General features: G+C 39.8%; 1 protein-coding gene across 1 annotated transcript in view; it reads left to right on the top strand.

The window, feature by feature from the left end:
• Positions 1-18,956, top strand: part of ntng2b (netrin g2b) — a 68,640-nt gene extending 49,684 nt beyond the window's left edge. The window contains exons 6-8 of the mRNA XM_061078518.1: positions 13,922-14,089; positions 16,547-16,681; positions 17,691-18,956. Coding sequence (XP_060934501.1) covers positions 13,922-14,089; positions 16,547-16,681; positions 17,691-17,914 — 527 coding nt within the window. The 3' untranslated portion in view covers positions 17,915-18,956. The remainder of the gene's footprint in view (positions 1-13,921; positions 14,090-16,546; positions 16,682-17,690) is intronic.
• The last annotated feature ends 1,388 nt before the right edge of the window (positions 18,957-20,344 follow it).

Genomic DNA, 20,344 nt, shown 5'->3' with positions numbered 1-20,344 from the left:
GGGAACCCCGAATGCTCAGGTTTCCAGAGTCTGATGTCAGACGGTTCGGGCTGAGCTGACTGAGATTAATGCCAAGAACAGTTCGAATCACTCCTGCCCCTGAGGCAGCATGGATTACTGAGATTAAATGCATTTATGTTCACTGCTGTGCTACATCAGCCTTTGAAACAACTGTTATTCAGAATCCTGCTTTCCCACTAGAGCTTTTTCAGCCAGCGTGTGTATACACGTGTGTCGGTATGTGTGTGTGTAGCCATGACAGATGTGTGAGTGTGGGTCTAGTGGGGGCGAGGGTAGACGAGAGTAGAGGTGGGTAGGGGTTACTTTGATGAGATATAATGATGGCATGATGCCAGTTGTGTGAAATGGTCCAGGGTGCTGTGAGAACAGCTGCTGGCATCCTGTCTCACTGGAGCCCCAGGGAGGGGGAGGGATGAAGGGGAGCGAGTGGGCGGGAGGTAGCCTGAAGGGGGACGCTCCGCAGGGGATCAGGATGCTTGCAGGATGCCCCTCTCTGAAGATGAGCAACTGTAGAAGTACATCGCCTGTGCAAAAATACCTCCAGGGGAAACACAGATGGAAGCATGCAGCACTGTAGTCTCCAGCGATCTAATAATCATTCGTCCCTCAATGACGTGCATGGTGTGGTCGCTTTGTGCGATTGGTTATCTGTATCTTGAGTCTCCCTGCGAGGGGGCTTGTGGTATTTCGATTTGTTGCAGTAAAGGTAAAAGGTAGAGGACACTTAATACATGAACTAAACTAGTTTCACATCTCTTCTTCTTCCACTCGTGCACACTGTTGCTTTAAAAATGATGCAAAGGATCCTGGGAATGACATAAAGCCCTCTGGGAAAGTGGAGAATACAAAGAAAAGGGGAAAGGACGGAGAAAAAGTTGAGGAGATAATTAAAAATGTAGAAAAAGCAGTATTTGTGCGTGCAGTTGTTTCTAGTGCTGATACAAGATGTTTTCTATGAGTGTATCACCAGGAGAAATGTTAAATCTCCACGTGAAGACATACACCCTTGAGCAGAGGTTACTGTATCATAATTTTGTATCATAACGTCTATAGCATCCAGTGAATATTTAAATTTGGGGTAAATAGAACACCAAAAATTAAGTGGCAGACAGATCCGCTTTGTCTATTAGGAATGGGAACAAAGAAAAAAGCTCAAGCAAAAAAAAGTCCCAAAATTCCATGACATTCAGATAAAAGGAAGTGCATGTCATTCCTTTCACACCCAGAGTGAAAGTGATGAAGGAGTTTCTCATGCCTCCTTTTACTCTCACAGCTTTTTCCCAAGCCCGGGGCTGATGCCCCTGATGGAGCAATCCACATATCTGACAGAAAGAGTGAGAGAGAGAAAAGTAAGAGGAAAGGAAAACAAGTTCTCAGGGAAGACGGGAGGAGAGAAGAATGGCAGACGATATCAGTAATCTTTACCCACCGACTGCAGTATCACCCTGACTATTAGGGGGCCGATTGTTCAAGTTGCTGAGGGAAGAGCACGTATAATGTCTCTTACGAGATCTGTTCTTGTTGTGTGAATGATGACTCTGGTGTGATAGTGGTCCCACACGTCTGTGTAATATACTCACGAGACCCATGGCCACATAAGAATAACGTCATCTTTGCAGACGGAGACAGGAGAGAGGAGAAAACTAGACAGAATGACGTGTTCCTTTCATCAAGTTCCTGTAGACTTATATACTGTAGTTTACTTATGGTGCTTGACAGCTTGAAGTGAAAACCCTAAAAATTGAAAACAGACAGAAATGTATCTGCGTCTTGTCAGTTGAACTCTGAGACATTGTTTGAAGCTGAAGAGCAAGAACTACCAACAAAAAACACATAGTAGGTAATAAAAGAGAATATAAAATGATCACATGAGATGTTTTCTCTTCCTCCATCAATGATGATTGTGGTGTTTCAGTCTCCCACATGTCTGAGGAGCAAGTACATGAGACACACGGCCACAAAACAACACCCTCATCTGTGTACTGGCAAATACTGAAGGAGTGGGAGGAGGAGAAAAGAAAAGCTGAGCGCAAAGGTATCTCATGTGGTTGTTATCTTAATCAAATTTATCTTATTTATTTGCTTGTTACGTCAAAGAAAATTATGGTTTTTTCAGTCTCCCGCAAATATGAGGGACACGTACATGGCCTCAGAACTACACACTCATCTGAGCACGGTGAAAAGAGAGCGGAGGCGAAACAAGCTGAAAGAAAAGGTATTTATTTAGTGTGTAGTGTACTGGTGGTTGTAGTTAACACTAGTTAATGGTAGTTGAAGGAATATATGAAGTAGTTCAAATTGTCGACTTTGAAGCAAAGAATTTGTTCCGGAAGACAAAAAAAAGATTGTCGGTCCTCGATTATATCTCTTTAACACAAAATGGGTAAACCCCCTAAAAAGGCAGCTCACTCCTTTCCCATTGCCAGAAGAGGAGATTCGCTTTCTCTCTTTTTTCCTCTGTTAGTCAAGTGTAAGAAACATCGCTGTCTTTCCAGTGTGGCATCTCGCATGATACCAATAATAAAAAAAAGCAGTTGCAAGTTCTTTCCAAGATGTAAAAGACAATTACATTCATGGCTTTTAACGTGCATATGGGTGTCAGTAACAGCCCCCATATAAGAAGTTTATTTGCTATTTAATGATATTTGTGGTGTTTCAGTCTCCCATAAGTCTGAGGAACATGTACATGAGACTTATGGTCACAAAAGAACCTCATCTCACCATGAGGAGGAAAAGGAGGAAGAGGAGAAAGAAGCAAAAGCTGAAAAGAAAGGTATATTCTCTATATGTAGTCAAGGCAAAGTTTTCCTTCATTTACATACTAAAGTTTACTGTAGTTCTCTAAATCAGTGGTTCCCAAAGTAGGTTGGGACCCCCTGGGGCAGTAACCCCTGATGATATATAGAAATATAAGAAAACTTGCCATAAAAAGCCCTTCAGCAAAAAAACTGCAAATAAAACAATATGGCATCAGTCCTCCCATTGCCTTTGTCCTCGCATGACCCCTAAGGTGATTATGACAGATTAGCGAGAGCATCACTTCCAGCAGGTCAATTTACAGCACCACAGGAGACATTTCGACATGTGCACGTAGGAGATTTTTTTTTGCAAACCAGCTCAAATTAAAATCCTTTGTATGCGTCGACCACATCCAGGGATAATGGGGGTCGCAAGTCTCTGTCACGGTTATTTTGAGAGTGTAAAAAGTTGGGAGCCCCTGCTCGGAATAAACAATAGATAAACTTCCCTGACAAGCACAATTTGGAAAACGGGAATAGAAGAAATGCATAAAAACATGTCTGGTGTTATAAGTTATTAACGACTGTGGTGCGTCAGTCCCCCACATGTTTGAAGGACGCCCGCATGAGACTCATGTCCGTAAAACAACAACCTTGTCTGAGCATGGAGAGACAAGGGGGGAGGAGGGGGAGCATGCAGGGAGCAAAGCTGAGAGAAAAGGTACCCTTGTGTTCTGTAGTTGTGACTGTAGCCAACTGTAGATAGCCTGTAGTGGACCAAGTAGCCTGAAAATGTAAAAGACCTGAAATTTATCTTAATTTTTGTTTGTTAAGTCACTGATGGTTATGGCGAGTCAGTCTCCCACAAGTCTGAGGGACACGTCCACGAGACTCATGGTCACAAAACAACAACCTCATTTGATCACAGACAGGACGACCACCACAAAGACAGAAAAGCTGAAAGGACAGGTCTGTTTTGTCTGTAGTGGCAGTAGTGCTATTGTAGAATACATTTTTGAGTTGCTAAGGACTGCTAAGACCGCATAGAAAACTTATTTGATAAGCTGTTGAATCGTATGTCAATGACGATTTTGCTGATTAAGACCCCTACATGTCTGAGGGACATGTAAACGAGAGACATGCCTACAAAATGACAACCTCATCTAAACACGGGGAGGACGACCAGCACAAAGAAAGACAGACGGAAAGAACAGGTATCCTGTTTTGTATGTAGTAGTAGTAGTAGAGTGCTCTTGTAGTTTAAAAAATTAACTTGGTGTGATGTAATTGATTTGGTCGAGAATGACGGAAGGGGAGGAGAAGGAAAATATAGAAGAAATATATTTAAAAACTTTTTGTCTGAGTTGTTAAGGGCTGCTGAGAGATACGCTTGAAATGGAAATTTTTTTGGGGGGTATTTTTTAGAGAGGTGAAGACAATACAGAAAATGTATTTCATAATATGTTTCTCTGATTCTTATATCAATGACGATTTTGGTGAGTCAGACCCCCACAAATCGGAGGAACACATACATGAGGGTCATGGCCACAAAACAACCTCGTCTGTTCACGAAGAAGACAACCACCACAAAGAAAGAGAAACCAAAAGGACAGGTAACCTGTTATAGTAATAGAAGTGCGCTTGTAGTTTTATATTTAGAAAGGAAGATGGTCTGCAGTTATTCATCTGGTTGATAATGACTGAAGAGGAGGGAGATGGAAATAGAGAAGAAACAAGTTTTTAATCAATATATTTATGAGTAGAAAATGTATTTAACCAAGTGTTTTTGATGGTGTCAGACTCCCACAAATCTGAGGAACACGTACATGAGAGTCACGGCCACAAAACAACCTCATCTGCTCACAGAGAAGACCCCCACCACACAGAAAGAAACACTGAAACGACAGGTATCCTGTTTTGTATGTAGTGGTAGTAGTGCCAACGTGGTTATATATTAAGAAAATAACTTTTAAGACGTATTTCATGAACTGTCTTTCATTGTTATGTCAATGATGTGTCAGACCCCCACAAATCAGAGGGACACGAGACTCATGGGCACAAAATAACCTCATCTGATCATGGAGAAGACCCCCACCACACAGAAAGAAACACTGAAACGACAGGTATCCTGTTTTGTATGTAGTGGTAGTAGTGCTCACATGGTTATATATTAAGAAAATAACTTTTAAGACGTATTTCATGAACTGTCTTTCATTGTTATGTTAATGATGTGTCAGACCCCCACAAATCAGAGGGACATGAGACTCATGGGCACAAAATAACCTCATCTGATCACGGAGGGGAAAGAGAGGAGAATTGGCATGAAGAAAGAAAAGGTAGTTGGTTTATACTGTAGCTACCTGTAGTTTACCTGTTGTTTATTAGTGGTCCACTAAAAAAAGTGGAACCAGTAGAAATGTAGTTAAAGTTTTGCGTATGATTTCAATCACGGTGTTTCAGTTCCACATCAATCGGAGGAACACGGACACGAGAGTCATGGCCACAAAGTCTCATCTGAGCACGGTGAGGACAACCGCCACAAAGGTATTATAGGCCATACAGTAGTAGTGCACTTTTTAGTTTGATAAAAGGAACTTGGGGAAATGCAAGAGGCAGAGAAAGAAAGAAAGAAAGAAAAGACAGGTATTGGTTTTAGAACAGAGGAGGCGATATTCTAGATTTACATAATGTAAATAACAGTAATTGTGCTGCAGTAAATAAGCAGCGGATCAACTGTTCCCACGAGGAAAAGTTAAGCAATGCAGTATGTAAAATGGGCCCGAAAACAGCAAAGTGTTTATGCTCGTTATGTCAGCGACAATATTGTTGTTTCAGCAGCACCCCACATATTTGAAGGATACATACATACGGCTCTTGGCCAAAAACCTAATCTGAAACACAGGACGAGAATGAAAGACACACTGAAAGGAATTTTTTTGGTTTATGTAGTGGAGAAGTCGACTTGTGGTGCAATAGATGTGCAGCTGATAAACTTGCAGTTAACAGTCAAAGCAGCACAAATCATATTTACCTCAGCAGCTCTTTTTATGTTTAAGACAATCATGGTGTGTCCGTCTCCCACAAGTCAGAGGGACATGTGCATGAGACTCATGGCCACAGAACTACAAGTTCATCCGAGCACGGACAGAAAAGGCACGAAGAGGCACATGAAGGTATCTCTTTCACGTGTAGTGGTAAAGCAATGTATTTATAGATTCAATAGAGATTACCTATAGTGGGGATGACATCATTATACAAAAAAAATTTATTTAAACATTCATTTAATATGTTATAATTAACATTGTAGATTTTATGCTGTTCTTTGGATAAATAGCTACATCAACAAGTTTTATTGGCACATTAAAGTAAAAAAAAATGTATTCAATTGAGACATATTGTAGATATATTTTTTCTAGATTGCTGAAAAAAAAAGCTAAATACATTTACTTCATGTCTCTGCTTGTTGAGTTCACGACAATTGTGGCGTTTCAGTTTCCCATAAGTCTGACGGACATGTACATGAGTCTCATGGCCACAAAGGTTCATCTGAGCACGGAGAGTCAAGGCACGAGGAGGCACAGAAAGAAAGTAGGTGGAAATAAAGGTATCTCTTTTACATTTAGTGGTAGAAACATCCCTGTAGCTTTAATACATAACCTGACAAAATCTGGTTTGAATTAATGTAAACATTAATTTATTGTGTTAAAATCAACTAAAAAACAACCCTCATAGCATAATCCTGGACTCCATTGTTGAATTGATGCTGTTCTGTAGATGCACTTCACCAACATGTTAGATTCGGCACATAAGAATGAAAAATAGTCCCCTGCAGATTAAGATCCGAAAACATCCGATATTTATCTGGAGACACATTGTTCATATACATATTTTAGGTTGCTGAGAAAATACCAAAAAACGTTTACTTCATGTTTTTTGGAAACAAAGTTCATGACAATTGTGGTATTTCAGTTTCCCTAAAACAAGGACATGTTGACATGTCTGAGGGACATGGACATGAAACTCATGGCCACAAAAGTTCATCTGAGCACAGAGAGACAAGGCACGAGGAGGCTCATAAAGAAAGTAGGTGAAAGCAAAGGTATCTATTTTACATGTAGTGGTAGAAACATCCAGAATGAGTTAGATTTTGGTACAAGCAAAAATGGTCCCCTGTAACTCTTTGGTGTTACAGTCTCCCACACGTCTGAGGGACATGGACATGAGACTCATGGCCACAAAAGCTCATCTGAGCACGAGGAGGCACATACAGTAGGACAAGGTGAATGAGAAGGTATTTCTTCTAGTTGCAATGTAGTGTATCTGTAGTAATAGAAGTACGCAGTAGATAGACTTTCAGTATGTGCTACAATTGGCAGGTTTTGATTAAAAAGGGCTTATGACAACTTAAAACAAAGTGTACTATGTAAATATGTGTTGGTATGTGACTGAAAACTGTGATGCTAGTCCCCCACAAGTCTGAGGAGCACGTGCATGAGATGCATGGCCACAAAACAACCTCATCTGAGCACGGGGAGGAGAGAAAAGGTGAACGCAAAATGATCTTCACAATGTCCTATAGATGTTGCCTTTTGCGATGTAGTCCCAAGCTTTTGCTATAAGTTGTGCTTCCCAGCTTATAGAAAAAATAGGCATTTAATAAAGCTCTAGTACAGTTATAGTTCAATCTTATAGTACCGTAGTGTTGTAGCATTATTGTTTGTATTGCTTAGGGTACAGGTTGTGTCTTCATGATAATTGTGGTGTATCAGTCTCCCACAAGTCTGAGGGACACGGACATGTGACTTACGGGCACACAACAACATTATCCCACCATGGAGAGAAACATGAAGACACAAACAGTATCTCTTACATGTGTAGTGACAAATTCCCATATGGAAATTAACAACAGCAGATTGATTTTTGAATTATGATTTTTATATTGATGATCATTTCTGTGTCAGTCCACCAAAAGCCTGAGGAGCACATACTTGAGACTCATGGCCACAAAATAACAACCTCACATGTGCACGTGGAGGATCACAGAGGTATCTATTCGTGTGTAGTGCTTCTTGTAATTTTATGTAGTGTAGTTAACGTAGCAAGGACGGGAATATTTAGTAGATATATTTTTATTTACAATTTAACCTCTACTCTGAGTCCTCGAAAACTAAAACGTGAGAGCAGGAGAAATATGTCTACATTTTTGCTCGTTATGTGAATGTTTCAGTTGCCCACAAGTCTGAGGAGAATGTACATGAGACTCATGGCCACAAAACCACATCACATGTGCATGGGGAGGAGAATGGAGAGAGAAAAGCTGAAAGGAAAGGTATTTATTGTATATGTTGTGGTAGCAACGCTTTTGTAACTTCAAATCCTGTAGTTTACTATCAAGGATGGAAATATTTGGTAGACAAATATTTATAAAAACTTCACCTGACTGGACAGAGAAGAAATTGACCCTCAAAAACGAAATAGAGGGGAGCAGAAATTAATCCAAATGTTTGCTCTTTACATTAATGTTGTTTCAGAGGATCATGTACATGAGACTCAAGGCCACAAAACAACATCACATGTGCATGGGGAGGAGCATGGAGACAGAAATGCTGAAAGGAAAGGTATTTCATTTGTAATGGTTGCAATGTTGGAGTTATTATACATAATGTAGTTTACTAGCCAAGATGTAAACACGAATATATTTCTACTACAATTTGTCCTCACTGTATTGAGAAAGAAAGGGGACCTAAAAAGATTAAACACAGGAACAGAGAAATATGTCTTGCTCATTATATGAATGTTTCAGTCCTGCGCAAGTTTGAGGATCATGCACACGAGACTCATGGCCACAAAACAACAGCATATGAGCACGGGGAGGAGCATGGAGAAAGAAAAGCAGAAATCAAAGGTATCTATTTGAAATGTAGTGGTAGCAATGCTCTTGTTATTGTGTATAACATAGTTCAGTAGCAAGAACATAAATATGTAGTACACTGTTCTGAGAAAAAATGTGCCCCAAAAACAAAAAGGTGGGAGCAGCAGAAATATATCAACGTTTTTGCTCATTACATTAATGCTGTTTCAGAGGAACATGTGCATCAGACTCATGAACACAAAACCACGCCACCTGTGCATGGGGAGGAGCATGGAGAAAGAAAAGGTATATATTCCATATCTAGTGGTAGCAAAGTCCTTGTAATTATGTAAACTGTAGTTTAGGAAATGTGAAAATATGAAGTAGATAAATTAATACAAATTAACCTCTCTATAAGGCAGATGTCAACACGTTAAATTTAAGACTTATTAAGACAATAATGAATTCAATTTAAGACCTATGGAAAAGATGAAGGAAGACCAGAGTCTCAGACATACTTCATCATAATGTAAGATAAGGTGAAGTCGCCTCGTAGAGATTAACCCTCTGATATGCCACGTTACCTCATAAACTACAAGCTGAGACGATAGGTATCGTATTCTTTCCAGAGTGTACTGCAATCAATTCTGATTGCAGTGTTTGTAGACTCAGATATCGGTTCCATGTTGGTCTTGTTCGTAGATTAATTACAGTGTATTAATGTCCATCATTAAGAAAGAACTACAACACTCACAGACATTAGAAACTATGCATATACTGCCAAACCATTTCTCTTTAAAAAAAATAAAATGTAAAGCCTGATGGAAGTTAAATGAACATTAACATTGTTAAAACCTATTTATAATTAGATTTATTTAAGACAAAGTAAATAATATTTTAACCTTTCTGGGAAATCATTTTTACATATTTATGTTTTGGACTGCAGAAACCGTTCAGAGAGGGAAAACATGGGCGTGGAAGAAATGTATCTAGATCGTTGCTCATTACATTAATGTTGTTTCAGTCTCTCACAAGTCGGAGGAGCATGTGCATGAGACTCACGGCCACAAAACAACCTCACATGTGCACGTGGAGGAGCCCAGTGAAAAGAAAGGTATCTGTTTTGGACATAGTGGTAGTAAATGTAAAAGTTCACCGATCTGTAATGAGAAATAATGAGCCTCTGTTTTAAGTAAAACGTTGGAGCAGAAGAAATACGTCGAATAACAGAAAAAAAGAAGGTAGATATGTAATTAAAATAACTTGTTATTTTGATGACATTTGTGGTGTTTCAGTCTCCCACAAGTCTGAGGATCACGCACATGGTCACAAAACAACCTCATCTGAGCACAGGGAAGAGAAGCCCAGAGAAAGAAAAGGTATCAGTTTTATATGTAGTGGTGGAAGCTTTTACCTGTAGATTAATACCTTCTTAACAATTACAGAAATACATATAGATTCATGTATTTGTATCTGTTCACCACTATAGTTGTTATATTTAGAATATATATTGAATAAAATAGAGTTTTTACTTTAATCAGACATGAATGTGGCTTAAATTCACACAGAAAAAAAAGAAAGACATTTTACCTCTGCCAAGAATTTATGTTTTCACCCGTTTGTTTGTAAATTGTTTGTCAGCAAGATTAAAAATTCACTAAAAGGATAAACATAAAACTTGGGGATAGAATGTGGTATGGGTCAGTGATAAAAAGACTATTACATTTTGGTGCAGATCCAGGAATGTATTTTCACTTTCTCCTAAATTGCAAAACAGGCATTTTTTCACATTTTCCCAGATTTCTCAGAGAACAATTTGTGGATCTTGATGACAAAAATCCTCTACACCTACAGTACTGATATCTACCAGTATGTGCAATGGGATCCAGCTAGATTGAGTTTAACAGGAATACTGGGCATACGCTCTACTAAGTGCCACTCTAGTTTTATTATTTTGTTTAGATTGTTGCAAAATAGACATAAATATATAAAATATACGAGTAACAGTCCCTAACAAGACGTTCATGAGACTCAAGGCCACAAAGCAACAAACTCACATAGGCAGGGAGAAAAAAAGAGAAGGTTCTCTTCTGTAAGTAGTTGAGTGGTGGTAATCTTGTCATAAAATCTGCCTTTTGTTTTTGCTCATTATGTCAAATGATTGTGCCGTTTCAGTCTCCCACAATTTTGGGGCACATGTAACACATGGCCACAAAACAACGACCTCTTCTGAGCACGGGGAGAAAAGGGAGGAGGAGGAGCTTTCACAGAGAAAGGCTCAAAAAAGAGGTATCTCTTCTACTTGTAGTGGTAGTAACATGTATATTAAATCATAGATATAGAGCAGTAGATATGCAGGAGATAAACTTTCACCACGCATTCAACTTTTGACACTTCACAGTGAGAGATGGAACTGGAAATAACAAAAGTCTCTAAATCTATTTCTTCAATTACATGATAACCTGTCAGTCAGCGTAAGCTACGAGGCTAAATCTTGATTTGGTTCCAAAAGTGGTGTCGTATTTTTAACTGAGACAGTGACTGACACTGAAGGGCAAGAAATAAAACGCAGAAAGAAGGATGAAGGGGGGGAAATGGGGACACTAGAAAAGAAAGATGGATTTGACATTGAAGATGCTCTTGAGATATACCTATATATATCTACACTGTTCAGAACAGTGAGAACATTTTTCAATTTTCAGTTTTAAAATACTTTATCTGATCAGCTGTTTATAAATAGTATACAAATATTGCACTTTATGACACTTCAGTGATAATTTTGTAAACACACTTAGATTATATTAGAAGATGTGAACTGGATCTATATTAGGAAAGGTTTCACCCAACATTTGAATATCTTGTCAGTCGTCTTTGTAATATTTAGCTCTGTAAAACAGTCTGAAATATAATCCTACATTGATTTAGAAGATTTTGTAGTACAGCTCATCATTTAGAAACTGGGGAAAGAGAGAGTGTGAAGACAGAGAGAGAAGGAACAAGAGAAGAGGTAGAATTTGAACATTTAACTGGGATTCAATCATTAAACTCATGTTCTTGTGATTTGAATAATTTGAGCCGACTGTTGAGTAATTTTTTCGCTGTATTTTCCTCGTATCATCAGCGTGGAATACAATCTTATAATTTTATCATAATCTTTAATTTAGTTTTATCTATTCATTGATTTTGCGGGGGAAATTTGAGACAAATCATACCAAATGTTTTCAATTTGGGTTTTAAAAATTCTCTCTGCAGTCGTTGAATATTTTTCAACAGATAAAGTCTGTCCGTCTGAGTGAAGGTTTAGCGCTGTATATGACTGGCACTGTGAATGATGCACAGACGACTCTCACACAAAGATTCCTTCATCCCTCAAGGGCTTCTGAAACTCTTGATCTCAGGAGAGCCCCAGGCCAGACAGTTGTTGGGGATCATATACCATGATTTCAAAGGTAAGAGACCAACATGAGCAGCATGTGGTCTGTAGATCCAGAGGGGAGACTTGGTTCTGGGTTAGATCCTCAGATCACTAGATTGTTAAGTCCTTTAGTTTCACTGGAGCGTTGTTGCAGTTTTTCATGGATAAAGCCTGTGGAAAAATTCCCTTCATTGCATGTTTCATGTCTTTTTTTTATTTTGCTCATTTTTCTCTATGCATCTGTGACTCCCTCTTGGTTGTGTCGGCTTAATGTGTGTGATCAAGGTGAGTATTTAGACTGGAAGTTCGTATTGAAGCATAAAACAACAGACCACCCTGACATTTCTGTGTATAGATTTTACACAGGATGCTTGTTAGCAAACTATACCATTATTCTTTCAACCTCACAGACTCTGGTGCAGGCTGCTCTCTCTCTCCTCCTACCGCTTTAACTGTCTCTGACTGTTAACAATTCACAATTGATGAATACCAATAAAGCAGCATCTTGACTCGTAACATTAATTTGTGGAACAATGTCCCATTGCCTCTCTAGTCTGTGTTGTAATTTGCCATTTATATTTAATTAGGCACTTCTTCCCCCACTGCTCGCACGGTTCCCTCAGTGCTGAGTGAGGCATTTTATGGTGCTCCTCGCGCTGGCTTCCTTTAAACCAGCTCATTAATATTTCAGCTGGCATCATCAACCAAACAATAATAAAATAATAATGTGACGGCTGATTAAACAGCTAAACTCCGACTTTTTAATGTGCATTTAAATGTGTATTTGCATAAACATGCCTGGTAAACGCCTCTTTAGAGGACAGTGATGCCTTGCAGCACACGACTGCAGCCAACTTCCAAAGCTTAATAAAACCTTAATTAGGTACCAGCCTCCGCCAAGATAATCGCAGCGAGAATGTAGAGCAACAACCCTCCACCTCTCGCTGCACCCCTCTGCACAAAGCAGATCCTCTGGTAAATGACATTAGGGGTTTCATTTCTCTCTCTGAGGAAAAATTATACAAAAGGTCTTAGTTTATTTTTAATTTTTTTTGCGCTTTGCTTTCAGGGTGTGAAATTGGGAAGACGTCTTAATTTAACAAGCGTTCAAGCATGTACAGTCAAACTTGCAATCGAATCCTCGCAGATAATTCATGAATTACAAAGAGAAAATTTAATTATGCGCTCTGATTGCGCAGCACGTTATGAAAGAGAATTTAAGTCTTTGTAAATGCAGAACAAATAGCGAAAAGAGAGGAGGGTAAGGTTTTCTCGCAGGTTAATCGGGGCAAGAGAGATTTCATGGAGCCAGGTGCAGGGTGAAAAAAAACCTGTGCTGTGCAGCTGTACTGCATCACTCAACTCAAACTCCCTCGGTTATGATTGTGTATCTAATAAGCTACTCATCTGGTAATGCAATTGCATTCCCAGACAAAAGAAACATGCCTGTACTGCACCTGCACACAAACAAGCATGTACACACAAACACACACACACCAGTGCAGACACACACACACACACAGGATAGTGGAATTCCCATCAGTAATCAGTGCAGCACAGTGAAGCAGACTCAGCAAACCGGTGAGTGTAGTAATGGAGAGGGAGTGGTTTGTCTTTATTGAACCAATATAAAGTCAGAAAGACGAGTCATAAAACACACAGAGCCATTCATTTGTTCACTGACAGTTAAAACTAAACCTTTCAGACATACAGTATCTGTTAGTGCAGGTCATTTATCATTTCCTGCCGTCACTGAAAACTCCTGTGAGAACGCAGCGGTTTCAAGGAATGCAACCCTCTACACGTTTTCTAACATTTAAACTTTGAGATTAACATAAAAATGTAGATCTGTCCTCCCTAAAGGAAAAGGGTTTGAATGTGTCTCTTTTGTTTCAGACTGTGAGTGCTACGGCCACTCCAACCGCTGCAGCTACATCGACTACCTGAACATCGTCACGTGCGTCAGCTGCAAACACAACACCAGGGGCCAGAACTGCCAACACTGCAGACTGGGATACTTCCGCAACGCCTCTGCTGAACTGGACGATGAGAGCGTCTGCATCGGTCAGTCCACAGGGAGACAGTGAGAGTGTGTCGGGGATAATGATGGGCGTGTCAGCGTAGACAATAGAAATTTTAACCTATGGTTCTCTATGGGGAAACATATTTTTGCGCAACACAAGTGTCTGGTTTGAAATCAATGCAGTTGCAATCCCATCTGAGCACCATGAGGTGTGTTTAAGTGGATTGTTGTCACATTGTTATCTTAAAGCAGCGGAGACATTGACGGACAAAAACCTGAGCTGAGAGCAGTGGCAAAATATTTCACTGTAATCTTAAGGGCACATTTTTAAATCAACTACAAAAGGCAGGAAACACAACAAGCATACTTTCTGCTCGTAACACACACAGATGGTCTGTCTGCTCGGTCAGAGTAAAACAACGTAGAAGAAAAGTCCTGAATCCGACCGTTTATCTGCATCTGCCTCATGTAATGCGTTCTTCCATGGGTGGTTCCTGACCCCTCCACGATATTTCATGGAAATAGGTTAAGGACTTTTTGACTAATCCTGTTAAGTAACAAAGGAAATCAGAAGTCGGTGAAAAAATAACTTTGATTGGTTTATTACATGTTAAAGCTTAAACACACCAATGATTAATCAACAGGCTAAGTAGGCCTACATCCGTTTTGTGCAATTATTCTGGTGCAGCAACTTTTTTCTGCCATCAAGCCTTCACACTTCCCTATCAGCTTTTTGGGTGTCAGAGGTCACTGCCCTGTTGTCTTTGTACAAGGTCCACTACTCTGTGTGTTAAAATATGTTTTTGTACAATCCTGTTCATCTAACAATGATGCAAACACTGTCAAACACACTTAATGCTACAAATTATAACAAGTAAAAGTAATTATCCAATCTAATGGAGTACCAAGCAAATCAAAGACACAGAGTTCATCCTTTTTTTAGTATTTACTCTTGATACACTGCTTACTCACTACCTTTTTAAGGGCATTTCCTAGTAAGAGGTCATCTGTTTGCATAGCTGTGGAGTGAAAATCTGGTGTTGATTTGGATCCATCTGTAGATGAACCGCAGGGGGTTGGAGGGTAAACTCGCCATGCCTGGGGAGCACATAGGGCCAGGCTTTGGAGTCAGCAAAAATAAGGGCCCATAAGCTCTTCTGCCAGCACACTGGCAAACTGAGCATGGCACACCTTCATCTCTCAAAGCAAGAAACGACTCACTCTCCAACACACACACTGTACACAGGGCTTCACATCAACCACACACAGTCACTCTGAGTGGCTCACTGACAAACCCAGTATTAATGCCTGTGACCCACAAACACACAGATAACCTCTGGCTGGGATTGTGTAATCTGGGTGTCTCAGTCCGTTTCAATTTGATCAATATTTTACAAATTTTAAAACACATGTTAATGTGGTCTTGGATACAGATGAGCAATCAGCGTATATCGTGTCGTGATGAGACATTTTGGTTCATCACCAGTCAACTGATGAATTTCTTTTCCATCTCTGATGTGCTACCAACTATAACTGATCTGGATATCAGGCAGATTCTATAAATATATGTATTTGTAATGACAATAATGTGTCAACATCAGAGAGACACAGAGAATTTAGTTTTTTTCTACCTAATCCAAAGAGAAGCTCGACATCATCTTGTGTTTAAGAGTTGAACACTTAAGGGTAAAATCTCTGTCAGACTGACGGGACATGAATCTCACAACACATTTAGCATTTCAGCACAACTAAAGATGATAAAAATTGTATTGATGTCAGTTGTTGGGGAGGATTAAGCGCGTTTCTGAGGGCAAATGTGATTGTGACTTTTGATTGGGTATTTGAATCACAAGAAAATTCACAGAATTCAAGCATAATTTATTTTAACAAAAAGCTGCCCCCCTGTTCAAATACCACAATGATCCCCAAACTTATTTGATCTGCCTCTGAAATATCAGACAATTAAAATAACTTTTTTTTATTGGAATAGATTCACAAACATCTGAGATACTTTCTGACAAAGGACAGTTTCATTCTTCTGTTTTGAAAACTATGTCAGTGAACTTGTTGAGACTGTTATAAAAAGTAAACCATACAAGACTTGTTTTTGGAGGTGCAGTAAAAATTAGATATTTGTTATGCAGCGAAAACATCCAAAATGAAATGGTTGTGAATGACAGTAGGTAATTCTGATAGCTTTACATTCATCATAAATGCTGAAAATTGTCCTATATATATATAAGTCTGAATCCCGGCAGCATGATGGTACATTTCTTCTATTGAAAGAAACTCCACATGGACAGTACTGTAGAATTGAAGCACCTCAATATCAAAGACAAGCATGTGGTGTGATTACAAGTAGCTAACTTTGTTTAACTATTAAGATCAAATCCCCCAAAAACTCTTATGATCAAATTCCCAAAAAATTACAAATTACAAGAGGTGGGAATCAGTCCAGCAGGTATCAGGTATGACTCCCTCTGTTGTTTTTCCTTCAGAGTGTAACTGCAACCAGATGGGTTCTGTCCATGACCGGTGTAACAGTACAGGCTTCTGCCAGTGTAAAGAAGGCGCCGCAGGGGCCAAGTGTGACGACTGTCTGCCGGGCTTCTACTGGAAACAAGGCTGTCACTGTGAGTATGATTCAGACATTTTGTATCCCAAAACATCAGGGTTTTAGAAATGTTGTGCTTTTCCAGGTCTACCCGTGTTTCCCTTACTCCCGAGAGAATAGATCATGTAGCTCATTAGCAGCATCACCTGCTCCTTTAATGGATGACCCTGTCACACCTTAACCCCATTACAGGGATTCGCTGTCCCCCACCATCAACCATGAAGTCAGGGGCCTCAGTCACAAATAGATCCTCCCCACACACACACAGACACACAGATTAAACCTCCACAGAGATACATTTCCAATGTGGATTTATTCATTATAATATGGGACACACTGTAGTATATAGGAACACAGTATGTCTTGGGTTTGACATCTTACTCCAAATACTCCAATTCAGCAGAGTCAATTATCTCTGGTGTAATAAGAAATGTTATCTCATGTAATTATTTCTTGTCATGGAAGGCTGATCCTCTATTTTCCCTCAGAACATTTTTAGGTCAAGTATCTTGCGCAGTACAACTACCCCTGTGCTTTTCCTAATGCCTTTTATGGCATTTTAATGATGCTATTTGTTCCTCCAATCATTACTTAACACATCACGCGCGCACTGTATTTTCTGTCGGGTCCAAGACGATGATTTTAATGTGACCCTGAGAAAGTGCAGGCTCAAGAAAAACAGACGGCGAAAAGAGCAGCTAAAACAGAAAAGGCAGGTGTTACCTGTTGTTCTCCCTGAGGCAAAGACTTGAGAATTTATCATGCCTCTTTCCTTCCTCCTGCTTTCTTTTCTACTTTGTTCTTTTTCTGCCCTGGATTCTTCTCCTGCCCCTGGTTCACTGCTTCCCATCATGACTTTTCCCAATCCTCTCCCATCTGTCTTTCACTTTGCCACATCTTTTTCTTTCGTCTCTGTGCTCTTTACTCCTCCAATATCCTTTTACCACCTGTCACTTTGCTGCGCCCTCTTCATTCCTAACTTCTCGCTCATTCTCCTCACCTCTGCCTTCCTTCATCTCCGCTCACAGCTAACATTTGCGATGACGAGATGCTCCTGTGCCAGAACGGAGGAACTTGCCACCAGAACCAGAAGTGCATCTGTCCTCCGGAGTTTAAGGGGCTACTGTGCCAACAGCCCCGCTGTGAGGCGGGGAAAGACTGCAACGCTGCCTCTTCGCTGCACCTCTCTACGGCCAACCTGCTGCTCTGCACTCTGCTAGCCTACCTGCTGGCCACGTTAACCCCCCACTGAGCCACGAAAGCATCCCCCCCCCACCCTCAGACCAAGGAGTGTGTTTATATGTGTGTGTCCGTGATGCGAGCGGAGACCCAGAGTAGGTAGGGCCGTCTGAGTCATGGACCCGGTGAACACACACACTGCAGCACACACGCGAAAGAGCACACACTCTCACAACACTTTATATCTCCAGTCACACACACATACACACACACACACAGACACACCTCACATGACTGTTATGCTATGGAGTGTGTGCTCAGGTGTGAGAAGAAGGACAAACAGAAAAAAAAAGGGGGAGCGACCTCAGAGAAAAAAAGATGCAGACGAAGGGGGAAAAAATCCATACCAACCACTGTTCCCTTTATTCCTGAGCTGGAGCAATGTGCATCAAACCAAAAAGCATAAACAAAACACTTAAATCACCACTGTTTCACTACAAAGGGAATGGCTGTTGTAACCACAAGGACCTGTTTTTGTTTTATTTCTTGTTTTTCTTGGTTGAGTTAGGAATGTCACATGTATTAGACTGATGGCCAAAGTGTGTGTGGTCAGACTCGGACGGGACACGTGGACACGATGGACGGGTCGGGAGGCGGGCTGTGCATTTGATCCTGCTGCTGAGGCCTACATAGTATATTAACCAGGTTTCGTTTCTTCTCGAAAGATGAGACTTGATTTTACATTTATTCTACTTCTGCTGCATTTTATTTTTTTTATTATATCGTCAGTCATTGTATCTAATGTGCCCACCAACAGTCGCTGAGATTATACATATTATATAATATCCAGGGGGTTACAAATATAAAAAAAATCTTTAGTCACTATTATGGTTGTTATAGGAATGAGTGATTGTTGCCACCTTTAGCGAGATTTTATCTTCACACAGTATTCAGGAAGCAGAATCTAAGAGAATTTAACTTACGAGAAGTTTAAAAAGAGAGAAAAGATATCAACCACGTATCAATATTATATGACATTATTTGACTATTTTTTGTAGAAATTATTTTTGTTTGGAGTTATAAAAATAAATTATAAAAAATGGCATTTACAACTATTCCAAATGAGCATTTTATTACACTGAGTGTAAACATTGCAGTAAATATGACTGTTATTTGCCTTCTTGCTTGTACTTTTTTCCATTCAATCAAGTGTCCATGATTACATGCTGTTAACAGTTTCTTTTTCCAGTGGGGTGAAAAAACGAGAAATCGAACGTGAAGAGACAAGAGCGCCATCACTTCAAGTCATGTGTTTGATCTATTTCAGTCACTTTGGACATGGTGTTGAATGCTCATTATTACAAATGAATTATTCCAACTACAAATCCAACGGTCTGTGTGACAATCACAAAGAACTGCTTTACTGTCCAGAGAATATAAATTATTTTACTCTGACAAAAGTTGCAAGGAGCTTTTATATCTGAGAGTGTCACTTGCCGATGCACCACAAGAAATTCACTAATTAGTAATACATTTTCCACAATATAAACAGTGGAAATCCACTGATTCTCAATGGTCCCTTGAGACGACTCTAAGCGACTGCTGCCGGGGCCGAATCTTCTCCACTTTAATGCTCCTCAAGATCACTAATATTTACAAGGCTGTTCCAGTGATATATTTAATTTAGCAAAAATGCCCTTTGAGTTTAATGTCGTAAAAAAAACGTCATTTCACCGAGAAACGTTCCATTGCTGAGTGTGCACAGGAACACAGTGGATAAAGAAACATGAATGCTGCATTACACCAGAATACAGTTTACATCAAAGATAAAAGGGAGACTAAGCCTCTGAGAAATGACAAGACAAGGATTCTGGTATTACTCCTCTCTATTAGCTATTCTGTGTGTAGTGCTCATCTGAATGGTGTCAAGAAGTGACACTTGGGAGGGAATAGTTTATTAATGCAGAACCCTGACAAACGATAAGAGGAAAACATGTCATTGTGGAGACCAGGTATGACTAATGACTTTAATATGACGTTATCACACAGTACAAACATACCCTTTGTGACCAAGGGAAAACAACATTCAGTTTAAAATGAGAAACCCATCACATGAAATAATCATACATGGAGAAAAATAGGCTAATTCGTTCCTTTATATTCTTTACGCTCTAAGAATAGAAACTCTGATATCATGACACGTTTACATTTATGTTTACACTCTAAATCAAAAGGAAGAATTTAATATTTTCTTGATGACAGTTGGATGAAAAGATTGATACCACTTTCATGCCTGCCCACATGAAGCTACAACCAGGCGACATTTAGCTTGGCTTTGCATGAAGACTGGGAACAGCGGGAACTGACTAGCTGGGCTCCCAGTTCAAACAGTCCTGTAATGTCGACAACCTATCAGGATCTCTAGAGCTCAACAATTAACACATAGGCTACCTCGTTTGTTAATCATCACGGGAATGTGAATACCTCAAATATTGATTTGATG

The sequence above is a fragment of the Limanda limanda genome, chromosome 1 (genome assembly GCF_963576545.1).
Source record: "Limanda limanda chromosome 1, fLimLim1.1, whole genome shotgun sequence".
NCBI lineage: Eukaryota > Metazoa > Chordata > Actinopteri > Pleuronectiformes > Pleuronectidae > Limanda > Limanda limanda.
The sequence above is the reverse complement of the archived record's forward strand: the minus strand, read 5'-3'. Positions and strand labels throughout refer to the sequence as shown.